General features: G+C 41.3%; 1 protein-coding gene across 1 annotated transcript in view; it reads left to right on the top strand.

The window, feature by feature from the left end:
* SLC17A8 (solute carrier family 17 member 8) overlaps positions 1 to 17,542 on the top strand; it is a 41,862-nt gene that overhangs the window by 11,877 nt on the left and 12,443 nt on the right. Inside the window, exons 3-5 of the mRNA XM_067559091.1 lie at positions 2,965 to 3,083; positions 10,559 to 10,673; positions 11,237 to 11,324. Coding sequence (XP_067415192.1) covers positions 2,965 to 3,083; positions 10,559 to 10,673; positions 11,237 to 11,324 — 322 coding nt within the window. The remainder of the gene's footprint in view (positions 1 to 2,964; positions 3,084 to 10,558; positions 10,674 to 11,236; positions 11,325 to 17,542) is intronic.

Here is a 17,542-nt window from a genome sequence, read left to right as displayed (position 1 = left end):
TTTCTGATTTTCTTTTTTTTTTTCTTTTTTAATCCTACAATTGTTCTTTACTTTCGCTGTCTTCCATCATTCCATCAGTGGCTGGGTCTTTAACTTAACTGTCGTGAGAAAAAAAAAGTAAATTGTCATCAAGTGCTCCAGGATCAAAGTTGCTGGTCCCATACCCAGAATGACTGATGTGAGGTCTTAAAGGAATGTCTTTTTATTTAAGTAGAAAAATAGTCCTTTCTCAGATGTGTTCTGTTGCTTCTATGGGAGAGAAGTAGTGACGTCCAGTAGTTGGGATTTGATTCTGCTCCATTAATATCAATGGGAGTTTTTCAAGTCCTTAGAGCATGTCACTGGTATCTTATGACCAGATTTTAAAAGAGATTTGGGTGCCTAAAGGTGCAGACAGGGGCTTAGTGTGATTTTCAAAAGCACTTAGCCACCTAACTTTCATTCACTTCAATTTGAATTACGCACCTAGATGCTTTGAAAATGGTGCCTAAATTCTTTTAAAATTTTCGCCATAAGATTTTTGGGTCCCATTCCTGGCTCTGCTACTGACTCCCTGTGTGAACTTGACTGTGTCACTTACCTTTTCTGAGTCTTTGGACTGATTTCTAAAATGGGGATAATCTGCTTCACAGGAGTACTGACCTCGAATTCACATTTTTCATGCGCTTTGTGGTCCTTGGACAATGGCTATTCACTGTGGAAGTGCAAAGCCTCATGTTACTCCCAGACATAGTGGGGGAGCATAGACTTACATATCTGCCTATGGATAACCTTTGTTTGATCATGGTATGCACTCTTCCAAATCATCGTCTCATTTCTAGCTAACAGTTTGTTATTAGAGCTGCTTGAAAAAAGTCTAAATGTTCATGAGCGTATTTAAAAAATGTTACCAGTTTTTAGAAATTTTAAAAAGGGCCCAAAGCATTTTGCAAGAATAAAAAATGCTGATCAGCTTTACTTGTGGTCACAGGGACTTTTTGACCCCTACAGTTCTAAAAACAAGAAGCTTCTTTCTAACAGTTCTAAGTTGAAGATGAGAGCTAGATACTCTCTCACCCATCATGCTTTGGCTCCACAACCTTTCCGGTTCTTCTCCCTCCTTCTCCTCCCATCTGCTAAACAAACTGTCCCTGATCAGACTCTGCAAGCACCAAATGGGCCCCCCAAAAGTGGATGGAAATCCTCCTACTTCTTCCCCACTTCTAGTCACGTTGGCCAGTCCCTGAGCATGGAGATGCACACCACCTCTGTGCTTGTTCTGTCTAATTCTTGAGCTCTAGGATCCATCAAGCCTATGCTGCTTCTCATGATGAGGCAGGACTTGGTAAGAAGCAGAATGCATCTCCCACACAAGCCAGGTGAGACTGGGAGCTCCCAGATGAGAAGAGGCAGGTTGAGATGGGACTGTCTGTGCCCACAAATCTTGATTTAGTCCCTACTCTGCTCTGGGCACAAATCCTTCCTTCTTCTTGACAAAGTGCCCCTTTGAGGTTTCCCAAACCCCAAAGAAATGGATCGGTCCTTTATGTTTTCATGGCTGACCTTTGTTTTAAGCTTTAAACTAGAAACCACTAATAGGTAATGGGGACATTTTGCAAAGTTAATTTCATACACCTGAAAAAAACAAAAAATACCCCAACCCAATAGCGTGATCTCATCTGAGTTTTATATTAGTGGGTGAGAGCAATGCTTTCTGCTCTTCGTTAGAGTGGCTGGCTAATTAAAGTGTCTGGCTCGTTCCAGATCAAAATGAGAAAGTGTTTTACATTTTGTTTGTTTGAAAAATATCTAACAGGGCAAACTGAGCCCACCTTGTAGCATACAGAAAGACACAAAAATCTCTACTAAGAACTGTCTTTAGTTTCCATTTTTTGGCAGTGTTTTAGAGAGGATTTTGGATTCATAATATAAATGATATTGGTGCTATTTTCTAAAGATTCATTTGAAGTCTAACAACCCTTCCGCTCCCTTCTTATGCTATGAGGATGACCGTGAAACAGAATCACACTTCCCCAGATCCAAGAATAGAGGGCTGATGCAAACAGAGGCTGTCACACAAGCTCATTTGAGCATGTTTACAAAGAACGGTAACATCCTCATGCAGAGGGAGCTTTGAGAAGACTGAAAATATTTCCTAATGCAATGACATTAAATAGAGACATAGGCACATAGTTCAGGCATGTGTCCGTTCATCAGACATTTGTAGGCTATGGATCATCTGTGATCATCTGTGTTGATTGCACTTTTTTGACTAATATAATCCTTATCACATTTAATCTACTATAAAAAACCTAGCTAGCTAATTTTATCCAGGTTTGCTTTAAGGATCCATCTCTCCCCACTACCCAGCAGAGTGTCTGCCCTTTGGGTGTTACAGCCCCGTCTTCCCCACCTCCCTACACACACACCCACTAATGAACACAGGTAGTTGAAGCTGGGAATCTAAGGCCTCAACAATAAAAACACTGTAATCAAATTAGAAGAACCAAATGGTCCAAATAGGCAGACCACCCATAACAAAGGATGTGGTATAGGGACAAACCTGATAACTGCCAGGGACTCTAACTCACCAGATGAAAGAGATCAGTTCCCTATTCATGCAAAGAATAGGAATGAAAAAGGGGATTGCAAATAGGGCCTCAGAAATGGTCAAGGCAGATCAGCTCCAGGAGGTAGTTGCACAAAGGCTTACCTGAGGCAGTCCTGTCCTTGGTTTTATCCTGGAAGTTGACTGCTAATGAGATTATCTCAAATGTGTTGCAAGGCACTGTTTAATGAGCTAGTTGTCATACCTCTGCTGTAACTGGATGAGAAGTAGTCTGTACACTTCCAATTTATGATATCCATAGTGCTATGGAAAGTGTGGCTCAAATGGTAACTTTTAAACAACTTCCAAACAGTTTTTATCCTTGAATCAATCTGTTAAATATTCACCGTATAGTTAAAATGCTGTTTCATTTGCAGAATGCTCAGTTCAGCTGGGATCCAGAGACAGTAGGACTTATCCATGGCTCATTTTTCTGGGGTTACATTGTGACACAAATTCCAGGAGGGTTTATCTCAAATAAACTAGCTGCTAACAGGTAAGATAAAATAACGGGGACATACAAATACATTTTCATGCTCACTGTTACATTATTTAACATAATATTTTATTTTGATAAATGTATTTCAGGGATATAGAAATCAATATGTGGTATTTATGTCTATTATGGAGCGTTACTTCTCTCTGTAGCTAAAATTGGAGCTAGCTTCCCAGTCTAAGCTTGATTTCCAACTCTGTTCTATATGTGCTTATCAGCATACTACCTATGTGCATTCCAGTAGAACATTAAGCAAGGGGACTAACAACTATCACATGAGGTTTGTGTTCTCATCCTTTTCCCCAGGGAACAGAAATGTGTGCAGTGTCTTGTTTTGCTAGGGTGCTACCTACCAAATTTTTTTGTTTTGGGAGGTTTGCGGGTATTTTTTAATATATTCTTAGCTTTGTATTTGTATTTGAGTAGGCAAGGTCAAAGGAATGCACTCCTAATATAACCCAAACCAATTAGTCTATCTGAAATGTTTACGTATTTCATGTCATCCCAGAAAATGCTTTGGGCAAATCACACAAGGGGGTTTAAACTTGTCCCTGTCATTTGCTTCTCAAAGATTTTCCTAATGCTTTTTTTGGCTCATTTTATCCCTGAAATAGATTCACAAAGAAATTTCAGCTTTTTCTGTTCAAGGGTCCCTAATGTGTAGAAACGACGAGAGTCCTGTAGCACTTTTAAAAACTAACAAATTCCTGCGGGCATAAGCTTTCGTGAGCTGTAACCCACTTTATCAGATGCATCCAGATTGCAGCCCACATAAGCTTGTGCCTGCAGGAATTTGTTAGTCTTTAAGGTGCTACAGGACTCGTTGTTTTTGCTGTATACAGACTAACATGGCTACCCCTCTGGAACTTTTCATAATGTGTAGAAGTGCATGTAGGAATTATGGAGCTATTTAAAGATGCTATCCCAAAAGTGTGCATGCACACAAAAATACAGACAAACATTCACTTAAATACCTGTATTATGGGCTGAGCTAGCAGTAACATCTATGGTTAAGGCTGCCTAGCACTTTCCATTAAAGCCTGTTTTCACTTTCTTGTAATTTCATCAGACTTTACGCATTTGTGCAGACATCTTCCAAGCTTGCTGATTTTTTTTTTTTTAATTTAAGTAAAAAATAAACCCACTCAATTGTTTTCAGAATGAGCTTAATGAAAAAATCTAGTTTTGTTAAATAAAAAGTATAATCAAATATTTCTTTGCAGACTCTCCAGCATTTGGAGCATGAATTTAGGTGATGGATGGATAAGATTGTCTCAGAATGTTTGGTGGTTTTCAGGGTGGCACTATGGGGCTCTCTAATATTGTTAACCAGATTTTTAAACATATATATGAGAGAGAGAGATCAAAGAAATTATAGATGGAAAAGAGCTGTTTGGTCATCTAGCCCTTTCCCTCTCAGTGTAAGGCTACGTCTTCACTGACGGCAGCAAATTCGCTGCCATCAGATTGATTTCTCTGGATCAACTGAGCGGTTAGTAAAGACCCGCTCAGTCAATCCAGAAATTGACCACCTTCTCAAGTGGCGTAGCACTGCGTCAATGGAAATGCAGTTCCTGTCGGCACAGTGCAGTGAAGACGGCGCACAGAAGAGAAGCAGAGAAGTTGAGGGGAATTACGCAAGTTTTTTGAGTAGCTTGCGTAACTCCAGTCGACTGCCGCCAAATCTCGGAGGTAAGTGTAGACAGGGCCTAAGTTAATTGTTTACTTACTGTACTTTGTACCCCTCCAACCCCTCTCCTAAGACTGCCTCCTCCAAAAGGTACTCTGGGCTTAGTTTGCATCATTCCTCCTACAAAATTAGCATCCTCTACTCTTGATTCCTCTTCCAGACAAAATTGTCTAAGCTCAATGTTTCTCTTATCTCTGCAATCCGCTGATCATAAGTTGTGTACCCAGTCTTTGGTCTCTCTGATCTGCCCACAGAATGGACCAGGCCAGCCTTCCACAGACCTTCTGATGATTTACTGAATAAATACCTGAATAAAGGTGAAGAATTTTTTTTAAGGTCTGACAAATAGCACTATTGGCAGGGAGATGAAAAGCTGAGAGACCTTTACAGCTGATTTAAAATACATGTATCCATTTCTACATTCCAAATATTCTACAAATTACACGCAAACTATTGAAAAATGTGAATTCTATCTAGAGTATTCTTTCTACAGTGAAATCTATAGTGTATTAAATTTTCTCTGTTTTAAATAACAAAGTTATTGCTTGTAATATTAAAAAAAACAACAACAAAAAACACTTTTATGACATTTTGGTAGGGATTTCCATATACCTGTATTGAAAAAGTACAGAATATGTCCTTATCAGTTGATATATGTAATTCTGTGACTCATGAATCTAATTTATGGGGATACATCTCAAAATGCCTATTTTGAACTCTAACATCCAAACTCTACCAATTCAGCAGAGAAATTGGTGCTGGGGTATGAATCTTAAATGAGTGTGTCACTTTCTGTAACTAACAGGCAAAAAGTCAGTTAAGTTTTATACAGTAAGTGGAAAGCTATTATTACAGTTTCTAGCATGAATTATAATACTTATTTACCATGTTCACTTTGCATCAGAACCTCCATATTCTGTTTCTAAGTTGCAGAATAGATTCTCAAAGAAACAGATACAGGCATAACATTTTTCTTCAGCTTTTACTGACTTTTTAAAAATTGCAATATGTTGTACTCTGCTCTTTTGTAAAATTAATTTTTGGTTCTGTTTCCTCTATTTTCTTGTAAACAACAAAATCAAAAGTAATCGTGACCTAACTGCATTTATTATATAAACTGATTCCATCTCTAGGGACATATCATGCTACTGTGCACACAATGTAATACTTCTATGAGCAGAGGACTTTCATAGTTGTGACCTATACAGTATACTGTGACTTCAAGGACTTGACCATCATAAGTGCATTATAACCTAGGACTTCTTGAGATAGACTAGGTCCCTGAAAATTCCCTAAAAGGGAATTTCTATTTCTATTCAGTTATACGCTTTTGAAAGAACCACCATAATGTTTGTTCAGAGTTATGAACATTTCAGAGTTACGAACAACCTCCATTCTCAAGGTGTTCATAACTTTGAGGTTCTTACTATAGTGGTATTAGGGTTTATATCCAGAGATACTCCAAACTCCATTGTTTTCACTTCTGTATTCATGGAACCTTTTTCTCTAGGTTCAGTCCCGGTGGGTTCACCACCCAGGCCAAGTTTATTTTAGAAGGGGAAGGATGGCCTTATTGTTAAGGCACTGGACAGGTACTAAGAAAATCTGGGCTCAATTCCTGGCTCTGCCACAGACTCTTTTTGTGAACTTGGGGAGGTTGCTTGATCTCCCTCTCACCCTTTTATAAAACGGTGATGATAATATTTGTTTCTTTTTCCCTATCTTTGTTGGTCTTGTTTGTTTAGACTCTAAGCTCTTTTGGGCAAGGACTATTTTATACATTTGTACTGTGCTTAGCATCACAGAACCCCAAATTCAGCTGAATTCTCTAAGCCCTACTGTCATACAAATAATTTATAATTATAATTTCAATTCTCAGCGCAAAATTCAGCTGAAAACACCCTGATAACTTGGTTTTGCATTGGAAATCATTAAAAACCACACATTTCCCTTCATTATGATGTGAAATCATAAGTCAACCATTTAATGACAGTGTCCCCTTAACTTACTGCCCACCCTTAAAAATGCATCTGACCATTGTAAAGTACCACTTTAACTTTTTCATTATTTACTAATAAAGAGACACTGAGCCTGAGACACGTCCTGATATCAGCTTTCAGGAATAGAACACCATTGGTCAGCAGAGTCCATCATTTAAGAACTCTGTTCTGATTTCATAGTGGCAGCTTGCCAGAGACCAGAATGGTGATGAGAAAAGAATACATGAATGAATTAGAAACACTGGGCTATTTTTAGCTAGGCAGAGACCAGTTTATTTTAGATAAAAGGTAATGAACTGCTGGCAAGATGATGGCTGTTTTTGCAAACACTTCTCACCCTCATAAACAAAGAGTAGCAAAATGCTAGCTAATTCTAGCTCAGCCACTCTTGTATAAATGATTTATTTATATCTTTGACATAAACTATATGAAATAAAGCAATATGGAATGTGAATTCACTTATTAGAACTGTGCAAATGGAAAATAAATCCTACTCTTTTCCTGTGGATAATTCTTTCCTTTGCTTTTTTATTTACATTCCTATGTAAGTTACGTTCCACTGTAATTCCCTGAAGTGTGAGGACTCCTATAACATTACAATACATTTCCCTTGATGCCAAGGAGTGACCGTATAGGCCCAGCCCCCTCACCTCCCTTGATGATAACAGATGTAGCATAACTAAATATTCACTCAGCTTTGAAAGTGGCTCCTTTAAATGTCCGTGGGTGACCATTTGCTTCCACCTCCATTTTTTGGCATTCTGATTCTTTGAACACTTTTCATATTGCCTCTATTCATTTTATTGTTACTCTGCTCTCCCAGCCCACTCCAGCCAATTTGTCTGCTGTATCCCTCAACTGAATCCTGCTTGTCCCTGGATCTATCAAGGGTGAAGACTGACTTTGCTGATGTATGTACAACGCTTAGCACAAAGGGACCTTGCATTCATAGGCACTATTGTGATTATGGAGAATGAGGGAGTTACGTGTATTAATTTTATGAATATCAGGTGCACCTCACTTTACCTGTTATCATGCCAGACTTCAAGGAGCTAAATCAAAGGCGTCTGTCTGAGGCAGAGGACGGGGAGAGAGGGAGGGGAACAAACAGGAAACAAATCAATGGCAAAGATAAGATACAGTCTAGATAATATCAAAGGTCCTTGAGGAAACAATGGGCAAGTTATTAACTGGGCAATACCTCCTGCCTGGTTACAGCTAGGTTGGCAAGGTTTATTTTGTCCAGACCTGAACCTAGGATCCAGAGGGGATATAATGTTTTTATTAACGCTAATGTTAAAATGATCAAATACAGAGTTTGAAGAAGGAGTTTCTATACATCTGGGTATGATGCATAAATTATCTAAAAGTACAAAGTTTGGTTTAAAAGTCATAACATACGAATAGTACAGAATCTGCAATATCCCAAATTAATGGTAAAAGAGTTAACACCTTAATGATGCTAGTCTGGCAAAGAAGGGATGGGGGAAGAGTTGAATGGGTTGTTAGCAGCTACCCAGGGACAGCAACTGACAGAGACTTTGAGAGAAAGGGAGAAATGGCAGCAAGTAGGCTGTCTTTCCTGGACAAAGAAGAGGTGTAACTGGGCTGAGGGGAATTTACAAAAGCTGATAAGAAAAGACTACAGTGTAGTAAGACCCCAGTCAGATAAGCCTTGTTTTGTTTGTTTTATCCCTGTGCTTTGTGTGCCCTGTACATTTGGTAAATCAATCAATCTTTGTTTTGAAGAAGTTATTTTTGAGCCACTTTAAACAGCTCCTGTCACAGGAGGAAAAGGACTGACAGATGCCAAACACAGTTGGGCCTGTCAGATTAACATGGTTGGTAACATCTCTGCAGCCCAGAGATCCAGTCTGAGAGGGTAGAACTTGTGGTTCTACCCAGAGACAGATGAAGGCATGCTCAGTATAAATCTAGATTTGGCATGAGGGGGATGGACCAGTGGAGGACCTCTTGAGGACCCTTCCAGACCCACATTTCTGTGATTCTAAGGTAGCGAAGCCTGGGGGGCTGCTTTAATGTCTGCCAGCTGGCTATGGTCCCTGTCCTTTAGGACCAAGTATGTGCATGAGTGGATGGTGGCACAGGGATCCCATGCTCCAACTTTGCACTAGGTGAGAGCTCCCCCAGACCTGGATAATTCTCAGTGAGCTGGACCTGGCTGATTTGAGGCTCAGGTAGTGCAAAGGGGCCAAAACACAACCAAAAATCTGGTTCTTTAAACTTAAAAAGATGGTCTGCAAATGTTCTCTTTGCTGTAGACATCTTATCAGGTATCACTACTGCAATATGATCATTAAGCTGATTCCTGGTGATGTCAAGTTTAATAATTTCCAGAGACATTGGATTAGTGAACCTAGGAGATACATAACATATGTAAAGCAATCCAAGGGACTGATCTGTGATACAGAAATGACATTCATCGCTTTTGTCAACAAGGTATGAAAATATATGAAATACAGTAAGTTATAGTTAATTCTTATATTAATATTGCAAACTAAATAAAAATCCCATTTCTTATCAGGCACCTTCTTTCCACATTATTATTCCCAGTATCTCCACCTAGTTTTTCTGTTTTCTTTCTTGTGGCACTCTGGCTCCAGTTTTCAAGTGAGTACTTTAAGAGGTCATCCAAAACCATATATGGGGACTCAAATAGGCAAGTCGGTGCTTCATCTATACCATGATCTTGGTGATTGGCAAGCATTCAGTTTATGCCAGGTAGAAAATGGTTGTCATATGGTTCAGTTTAAGATACTTTATCTGTCACTTCTATTGTTACTGTTGTTTATTTTTATGGTGCAGTAAGTGTATACTAGAAAAACCAACAAAATCCTGCTCCCCTGCCTGAAAGGTTCACAGTCAGATCAGATGTGCTAGGTAAATCTGCATTGGAAAGTGGGGTTGTCCTGTCCTTCAACTCTAATTATGTTGGGTACCCAAGAATGTTGCCTATGTAGTCATGCCACAGACACTTCTTCTACTCTTTGAGTCTGAAATAGAATATACACGCTGGGAAACTGCAGCCAACATGAATAATTTTCAGAATTTATCATCTAGCCCTGTGATAATTCAGATTCTTGATTAACTTGAAAATAGTTGTGCCCTGCCTTTATTCAAGAGCAGGGCTTCTTAATTTTTTTGTAGGGTGCACCACATTTTAATAAAGATGCTGCCTTTTAGACACCTCCCCTCTCAGTCACTATCACACAAAATGTTTATAGCAATTGCTGATATGGAAAAGTAATCTTAGGAAAAGAGTGTATTTTAAACTGTTTGCTAAAGCAATTTAGCTGCTGGAAATGAGCAGAACAAGCAACATGGCCCTGATTCAGGAAAGCACTTGAGCCAAGTGCTTCACATTAAGCATGTGCTTAAATTCCCTTGAATTCAATGGGATTTAAGCATGGACTTAAGCACTTTCCTGAAGAGGGCTGCTTTCCTGAATGAGGACTCATGTAACCAAACAGTTCACATGAATCTCCAGCAAATGCTCCACAGACCCCAGTTTGAGAAGAGGAAAAAGCTTTTCTGTACCAATTTTTGAGTTTATGCAAAACTCTTGTTTTAGGTGGTCGACTCAGCCCAGGGGTAGATTCAGCTCTGATGTTTGTAGCTGCAACACTGTTGACTTCATATTCAGGATTGAATTTGGCTCATTGTGCAAGGTCCTCTGCAGGTGAAATGGCACAAAGTATGGACCCGTGTCTTTTCTGCCCAGTGAGCAATAATTATATCCACTTTTATGCTGTTTCTTTCCACAGAGTATTTGGAGCAGCTATTTTCCTAACATCTACATTGAATATGTTCATCCCATCTGCCGCAAGAGTACATTATGGCTGTGTTATGTTTGTAAGAATTTTGCAAGGTCTCGTGGAGGTAAGAGCACCCCAGCATTTTGGCCTGATTATACTTTGTTCATTTTGCGGGGTCAGTTTTATAATGTCAGAAAAAGGTGGCTTGGGTTTTCTAAATAATCCACATGGCTCTTTATTTTTCTTTTTTATCCAATGATGTTAGTTTGTTTTACTCCTGCTGAGTATTATTACGGGTGGCAAGCCCCATCTTTATAGCATTTTTATGTTTTTATTATGATTAATTTTTAATTATACCCACTTACATATTTCAATGAGTCTTGAATATAAAATAAAAAGACCAGGTCTATGGAACTGAAAGTAGATCTACCATATTTTAATACTGTCATTCACTGCATGTACTGTAAATGTAAACATGTCCACCAGAGCACTTTACCACTTAAATTCATGTTCAAAGCAATTTTCTATCTTCATATGCAAGCAACAAGGTTCTTCACAGTTTTCCTCAACTCCTTCCATACCTCTTAATATTGGAAAGCAGTATTATCATTAAAAATAATAGCAACTGTATACAGTAAAAGTAAAATAAAGCATAATTATATGATGTGTGTATGAAATATTTGCTAGGGTGTGACCTATCCAGCATGCCATGGGATATGGAGTAAATGGGCACCTCCACTGGAGAGAAGCAGGCTAGCAACCACATCTTTTTGTGGTAAGTTGAATGATTTCTCGATTTACTGACCTTGTGTTTCTGATTCACTGGTGTTTCCTTTTAGAAAGGCCCTCTTGTATTTATTCATATTGGTTTGCAATATTATTCATATTGGTTTGCAAGTGAAATAGGACCTCATATGTGAGCGGGTGAGGATAGTTATGGAGAGGAGAGGACCAAGAAGATGTAGAAATGTTGTGTGTATGCGGGGGGAGAAAATGCTGTGGAGATGCTGAAACCGAGAAGGGGGAAAGGAGAATGAAAGCAATGAAGATTAAAAATGGCTGGTGGGGGGAAAAACCAAGGAAGAAAATGGAGATGTGTTAAAGAAAGAAAATTCAACAAAAATTGAATCACAGGAGAAATCACAGGAAACAAAAGTCTGCTAGAAAATGCAGGCACTGAAGGACTGGGGGACTATAGTATCAAATACAAGGAGGAAAAGAGGAAGACTAGGAAAAGACAAAGTAGTACAAAAAAGGGAGACTTTTTAAAAAATGCACAGTAATTTTGCTTTTTACGTGTTTTGAATCCACAATTTAATGGAGTTCGGCTGTTTCTGGCCTCCATGCTCAAAAATCTGAAAACGCTTATAGCTGTGGATGAGAAAGTCCTGACACATGCCCTCAGACCCCTAACCCCTTTGGATGCTGTTGATCACCCCCATTTTATTTCTGAAAAGTGAATAGGTATGACTGGAAAATTTGGAAATCAGAATATTTCTGAGTAGCTTCCAGGTTTCTCTGACTAAATATCCCAGATCCACAGGATTGGTGCTATGGGCCCAGCTTTGGAACAAGCACTGGGAGGATCCCTTCAATATGTCAGGTCCCCCTAGGAGTCTCACTCTTCCTCCAGGGTCAGCCACAGGGCTTCACTGCCTCCTTAGACTGGACCTCTGGGCCTTCAGCACTCCTGCTTCAAACTGGGAGCTCTGTTCAGCAAATCCCACTGAGACAGACCCCCAAGGGAGACTTGTACAATCTTAGGAAGCAATGCACCTCTGTAAGTATTTGCGGTGACACTCAGGCAGGGTTGTCAAACAGTAGGGTCTGTTATTCAACTGGAACGCAGTGTAGGAAGTATTTGGTTTAACCTTCATTTTCCTATGCTAACGATAGTCAATTCTGGGTAGCCAGAGCCCAGCCAAGCTGTAGTGAACCCCATGGGTCAAACTCTGTCTCCCCATCCATCTGATCCCCTTTGTCAGCCTCCCAGGTGTGTGTCCCCGTCTGCTTCTGACAACCAACACCTAGGCTATGTCTAGACTGATGGCAGCAAATTCGCCGCCATCAGATCAATTTATCTGGATCGATTGAGTGGAAGTGGAGACCTGCTCAATCAACCCGGAAGTTGATGCTATTAATTCACCTCCGCTGGATGGAGTAATGCTGCATTGATAGGAGCGCATTTCCTGTCAGAGCAGCAAACTGAAGACACCATGGTAAGTAGGAGTTAGGAAGTCAACAGGAGATACACAAGCTATTCTACGTAGCTTGCATATCTCCTGTCGACTGCTGCCGAATTTGGCAGCAAGTGTAGACATAGTCTCACTTTCACCTCACCCCTCCACTTCAGTCCTTTGTTCAGTCCTTTTTCACTGGTGAAAAGTATTTACTAATGAATTATTCCAAGGAATGAGCAGAGTGAGGTGTTCTTTGCATGTCTGACAATAGTTTGTACTTAACTCATATTTTGTTAATGAACACTTTTGACCTAATGTCAAATGAACAATGAAGACCTGAGTCTGCTTCTTCCTTAGAAAGATTCATTGGCAACACTTCTCACCTATGGCACTGTGAATCCAAGGAGCCCTGAGGGCCAACTGGCAGACAGCCCATCATATTATAACTCATATCAGGCCTGACACTTATTACCCTCAACACACTTTTATCATAATATGTATCTAAAGGGTGTCATGTAAGGCATTCTATATAAACTGGTGACATGCTGGTCCAAATATCATTTGTGATGTGTGTACGAGTTGTTTAGAAAGAATTATATGTGTGTGCTGGAAATATGTTCTTAAAACGTGTTTGGGAGGTAGAGCAAAATCCCAACTTGCCCTGGACAAAGGAATGCGTACTTATCTATCTGACCAGCTTGATTACAAGTAGAGGACAATGAAAGTACATTTATATGTAGGGTAAACAAAGCTATCAAGCAGCAACTTAGGGAGCACACTGGGGGACATAGTCTGCACCTCAGGAATCCTTCTTGGCTCTTGAGGTAGAGACAATGGACTTGGGGTAATATAAGGAGGGGAGCAAACAGGCTTTTTAGTGATACACCACTTAGAGAACAGCACCCTTTGATTCTCTGAGTGCTGAGTGCCCTGGCCTGGAATTGCTGGTAACTTGAGGTGAGTAACAAAACTGCTTAGACAAAGATTGTAACTTGCAAGGATTACATTTTGGTCAATAGACGACATGTTTCATTTTGTCTGTAACCATACCTATCTCTTTTGTTCTTGCTTAGTATCACTTAAATCTCTGGCCTTTGTTAATCAACTTAGTCTTGTTTTATTAGAAAACCACCTCAGTGCTGTGTGTTAAAGTGAAGTGCGAGTCCTCAGCTAACCTACCAGCCTGGTGTGTGCTCTGCCTCTTTGGAGGCAGTGACCCTAATAATTTCTGAGAGAGTCCAGTAAGAGGGACTGAACACTGCAGGGAGATATCCCTGGAGACCTTGGGTTTGCTTATTGTTATCTGCAAGGCAAGGATTAGACTGGCAGAGACTTGAAGAATTTGCGGGGGTGAGGCAGACAGGCTGGTGTGTCAGAGAGTTGACACACAGCTTAGCAGCAGCAAAGCTCTCACTCTTGCTAAGGCAGAGGGGTAACACAGTGGTTCACAGTTCTGGGTGTCCTGACCAGAATGTATCAAACACCCACCCATAAATGCTAAACTAGATATTCATGACTAAGCTACATGAGTTCTCAATGGAAATTCCTTTTTCAAACACTTAAATGCTCATGTCCTTTTTCAGATTCCTAACAGATCCATCACACACCTCTCCTAGTGTGGAACTCAGGGCATGTTTACACGACAAAGTTAAGTCAACTTAAGTCGACATCCAGGTGCCACAGTAATTAAATCGATCGGGCATGTCCACACCACGCTCATTGTGTTGGTGGAGTGGGCCTCACTGGCAGTGCTTGCGTTGATGTACAGAGTAGTGCACCATGGGTAGCTATCCTAAAGTGCAACTAGTCATGGGGCTTTTGGGAAGGGCTTGCACAGCCTCATGGGGCCAAAACTTTGTCGCAGGGTGGAATTGGAACATGGCTTTGGCCTCCCTTGAGGCAGTTTCCTCCCTCTCCCCCTTGATATCAACAGCAAACAACCCATGCTTTTTTGAAAGCCTGGCTTAGCTGCATGTACATCATAGCCTGAAAAGCATGGACCCCGTTCAGCAGTGCACTCTTGTTTGTGCATTACAAACACCTCGTGCCTTATCCTGCAGTATTTCTGGAGCCGAGACAGGAGCTGCTGTGCGGAATATTGCAATATCATTTAAGCAGTCCAGCTGCAAACCATAGAACAAAACAATTCCCGGTTGCTGCTGGCAGTTGCGCAGCAGCTGAACACGGTGGAGCACCGTTTCTGATCGCAGGAAACAAGCACTGACTGGTGGGATTGCATGGTTATGCAGCTATGGATGATGAGCAGTGACTGCACAACTTTTAAATGCAGAAGGCCAGTTTCTAGGAACTTTGTTCAGAGCTTTCCCCAGCCCTGAAGTGCAGCAACACTACAATGAAACCTGCTCTGACAGTGGAGAAGCAAGAGGCGATCGATCTGTGGAAACTTGTAATGCCAGACTGCTACTGGTCAGTTGGGAATCAATTTGGAGTTGGTAAATCCACCATGGGAGCTGTTGTGATCCAAGTATGCAGGGCCATTAATCAACTTCTGATAAGATGGGTAGTGACTCTGGGCAATGTGCAGGACACAGTGGATGATTTTGCTGTGATGGGGTTTCCTGACTATGGTGGGGTGATAGATGACATGCATATCCCTATCTTGGCACCGGACCACCTTGCTGAAGAGTACATAAAGTAAAAGGGATACTTTTCAATGGTGTTGCAAAGGCTGGTGGATCACAGGGGATGTTTCACAGACATCAACCTGGGAGGGGCAGGAATGGTGCATAACGCGCTCATCATTAGGAACGCAGGTCTGTTCAGAAAGCTGCAATCAGGGACTTTCTTTCCAGATAGCAAAATAACTGTTGATGATGTTGAAATGCCAACAGTGATCTCGGGAGACTCAGCCTACCCCTTGCTCTGATGACTCATGAAGTCGTACACCGGTCACATGGACAGCAGTAAGGAGCAGCTCAACAATAGGCTGAGCAAGTGAAGAATGGTGATGGAATGTGCCTTTGGACATTTAAAGGGTCGTTGGCACAGTTTGCTTACTAGGTTACACCTCAGTGAAAGCAATATCCCCATTGTTATTGTTGCATTCTGTGTGTTCCATAATATCTCTGAGGCAAAGTGAGAGAAGTTTCCGCAGGGATGGAGCATGGAGGCAGATAGGTTGGCAGCTAATTCTGAGCTGCCAGATACCAGGGCAACAAGAAGAGCCCAGCAAGGAGCTTTGCATCTCTGGAAGGCTTTGAGAACCAGTTTCAGTAATGAGCTGCAGTCATGTACACTACTTACCTGCATTGTGCCTTCCACTCCATTGCATCAGTTTCCCTGTACCTCTCCTCCCCCCAAGATCCATGATTGGAATAAATAAAAAGAGTATTTCATTCCCAAAATATTGACTTTTAATGCACAAACACAAAGAATCTGAAAGAACAGGAAAATAATTTAACCTTTGGCAAATGGTTGATAAAATTCAGAAGGGAGAAACAAATGCAATTTGTTTGCGAAAGCAAAGCAATCTTGCGCATCAAAGGTCTTTGAATGGCTGTTTTTGTTCCTAGTATCCTCCCCCGCTGTTGAGTGGAAGGGATACTGCACCTTCCACAACCCCGCCTCCTGGAACATTTGAAGGAAAGGGATTGAGAACAAGGCGATGCTTGCGGGCCGTTCTGCAGGGGCAGCAGAGGGACTCTAGCCTCAAGCTGTTTTTCCTGAAGCTCAACCAGATGCCTCAACATGAATGAGTGGTCCTTCATAATCTGCAGCATCTCCTCCTGCATGGCACGCTCATACTCCTGGGACGCTCTCCTGTTCTCCATGTCCATGTCCAGCTTTTCAGACAATGAAATCCTCTAGGCTCTTAACTCCATGTCAGCTGTCCCTTGAGGTGTTCATTATCTTGTTGAACATGTCATCACATGTTCTCTTCTTCCGCCTTCTAACCTGCAAAAGCCTCTCCGCCAGTGTGGAGGGTGTGCTAAAGGCCAAGCTTTCCACTGTAAGGCATAAAAAGCACAAGGCAACGATTGTCAGTGCATACCAGGGTCTAGTGCAAGGTTGCTATTTAAAAGATATTTCCCTTATTACACTCAAGTGCAAACCAGAACATAATCAGAATCTCTAGCTAGTCAATGAACCGGTTTGCTGTTTCAGCCATGGTGAGCATGGCCAAGCGGCATGGGTAACAGGACTTATGCTGCAACTTGTGGGAAGCCCGCATCAGGAGCACAGGTGAGCAGGCAGACAATGCCCCACCCTCCTTCCACTAGCAACATGGATGTTGCTTTGAGACCAGGGACCAGCCGAAGCTCTGGACTTGCAGATTCTGAGGTCAAAGCCAATCCCTGCCAACCAAACCACCAGCATGTTAGGAAAACTCATGATTGAGGGACCCGGAAATTGCCATGGGTGGAGGATCACATCCTCTATTGTTTGTGGTACGAGCACTTGTAATGAAAACATCTACCATTTCCCCTAGGAGATCCTATGTGATATCAGTCTCCTGACAGTAGCAGAGGCTGCAAGGGAGCAGATATTGCAAGCATCTGGGTACCTGGTCCTTATGTTGCTATGCTGTGTATCACAATGATACCAGCGGAGTTAATACTGGAGTGGCATGAAAAAGTGTCCTACCATGGTGGAAGAAATAAGGCAGCTCTCCCCAGAAACCTTCTGCATAGGATTGCTGAATACCTCCATGAAAGTTTCCTGGGGATCTCCATGGAGGATTCCCGGGCCATCCCTGTACACATAAACAGTCTTTTCTGGGGGGCACCCTCTGCATAGCTGGAGGAGCCACTGGAAAGCAGATACCCACTGCACCTCACTTTTTCTTCATATT

The sequence above is a fragment of the Emydura macquarii genome, unplaced genomic scaffold (assembly GCF_026122565.2).
Source record: "Emydura macquarii macquarii isolate MOO-44397 ecotype Brisbane River unplaced genomic scaffold, CSIRO-AGI_Emac_v2 contig_2205, whole genome shotgun sequence".
NCBI lineage: Eukaryota > Metazoa > Chordata > Testudines > Chelidae > Emydura > Emydura macquarii.
This window is presented reverse-complemented; position numbering and strand designations above follow the sequence as displayed.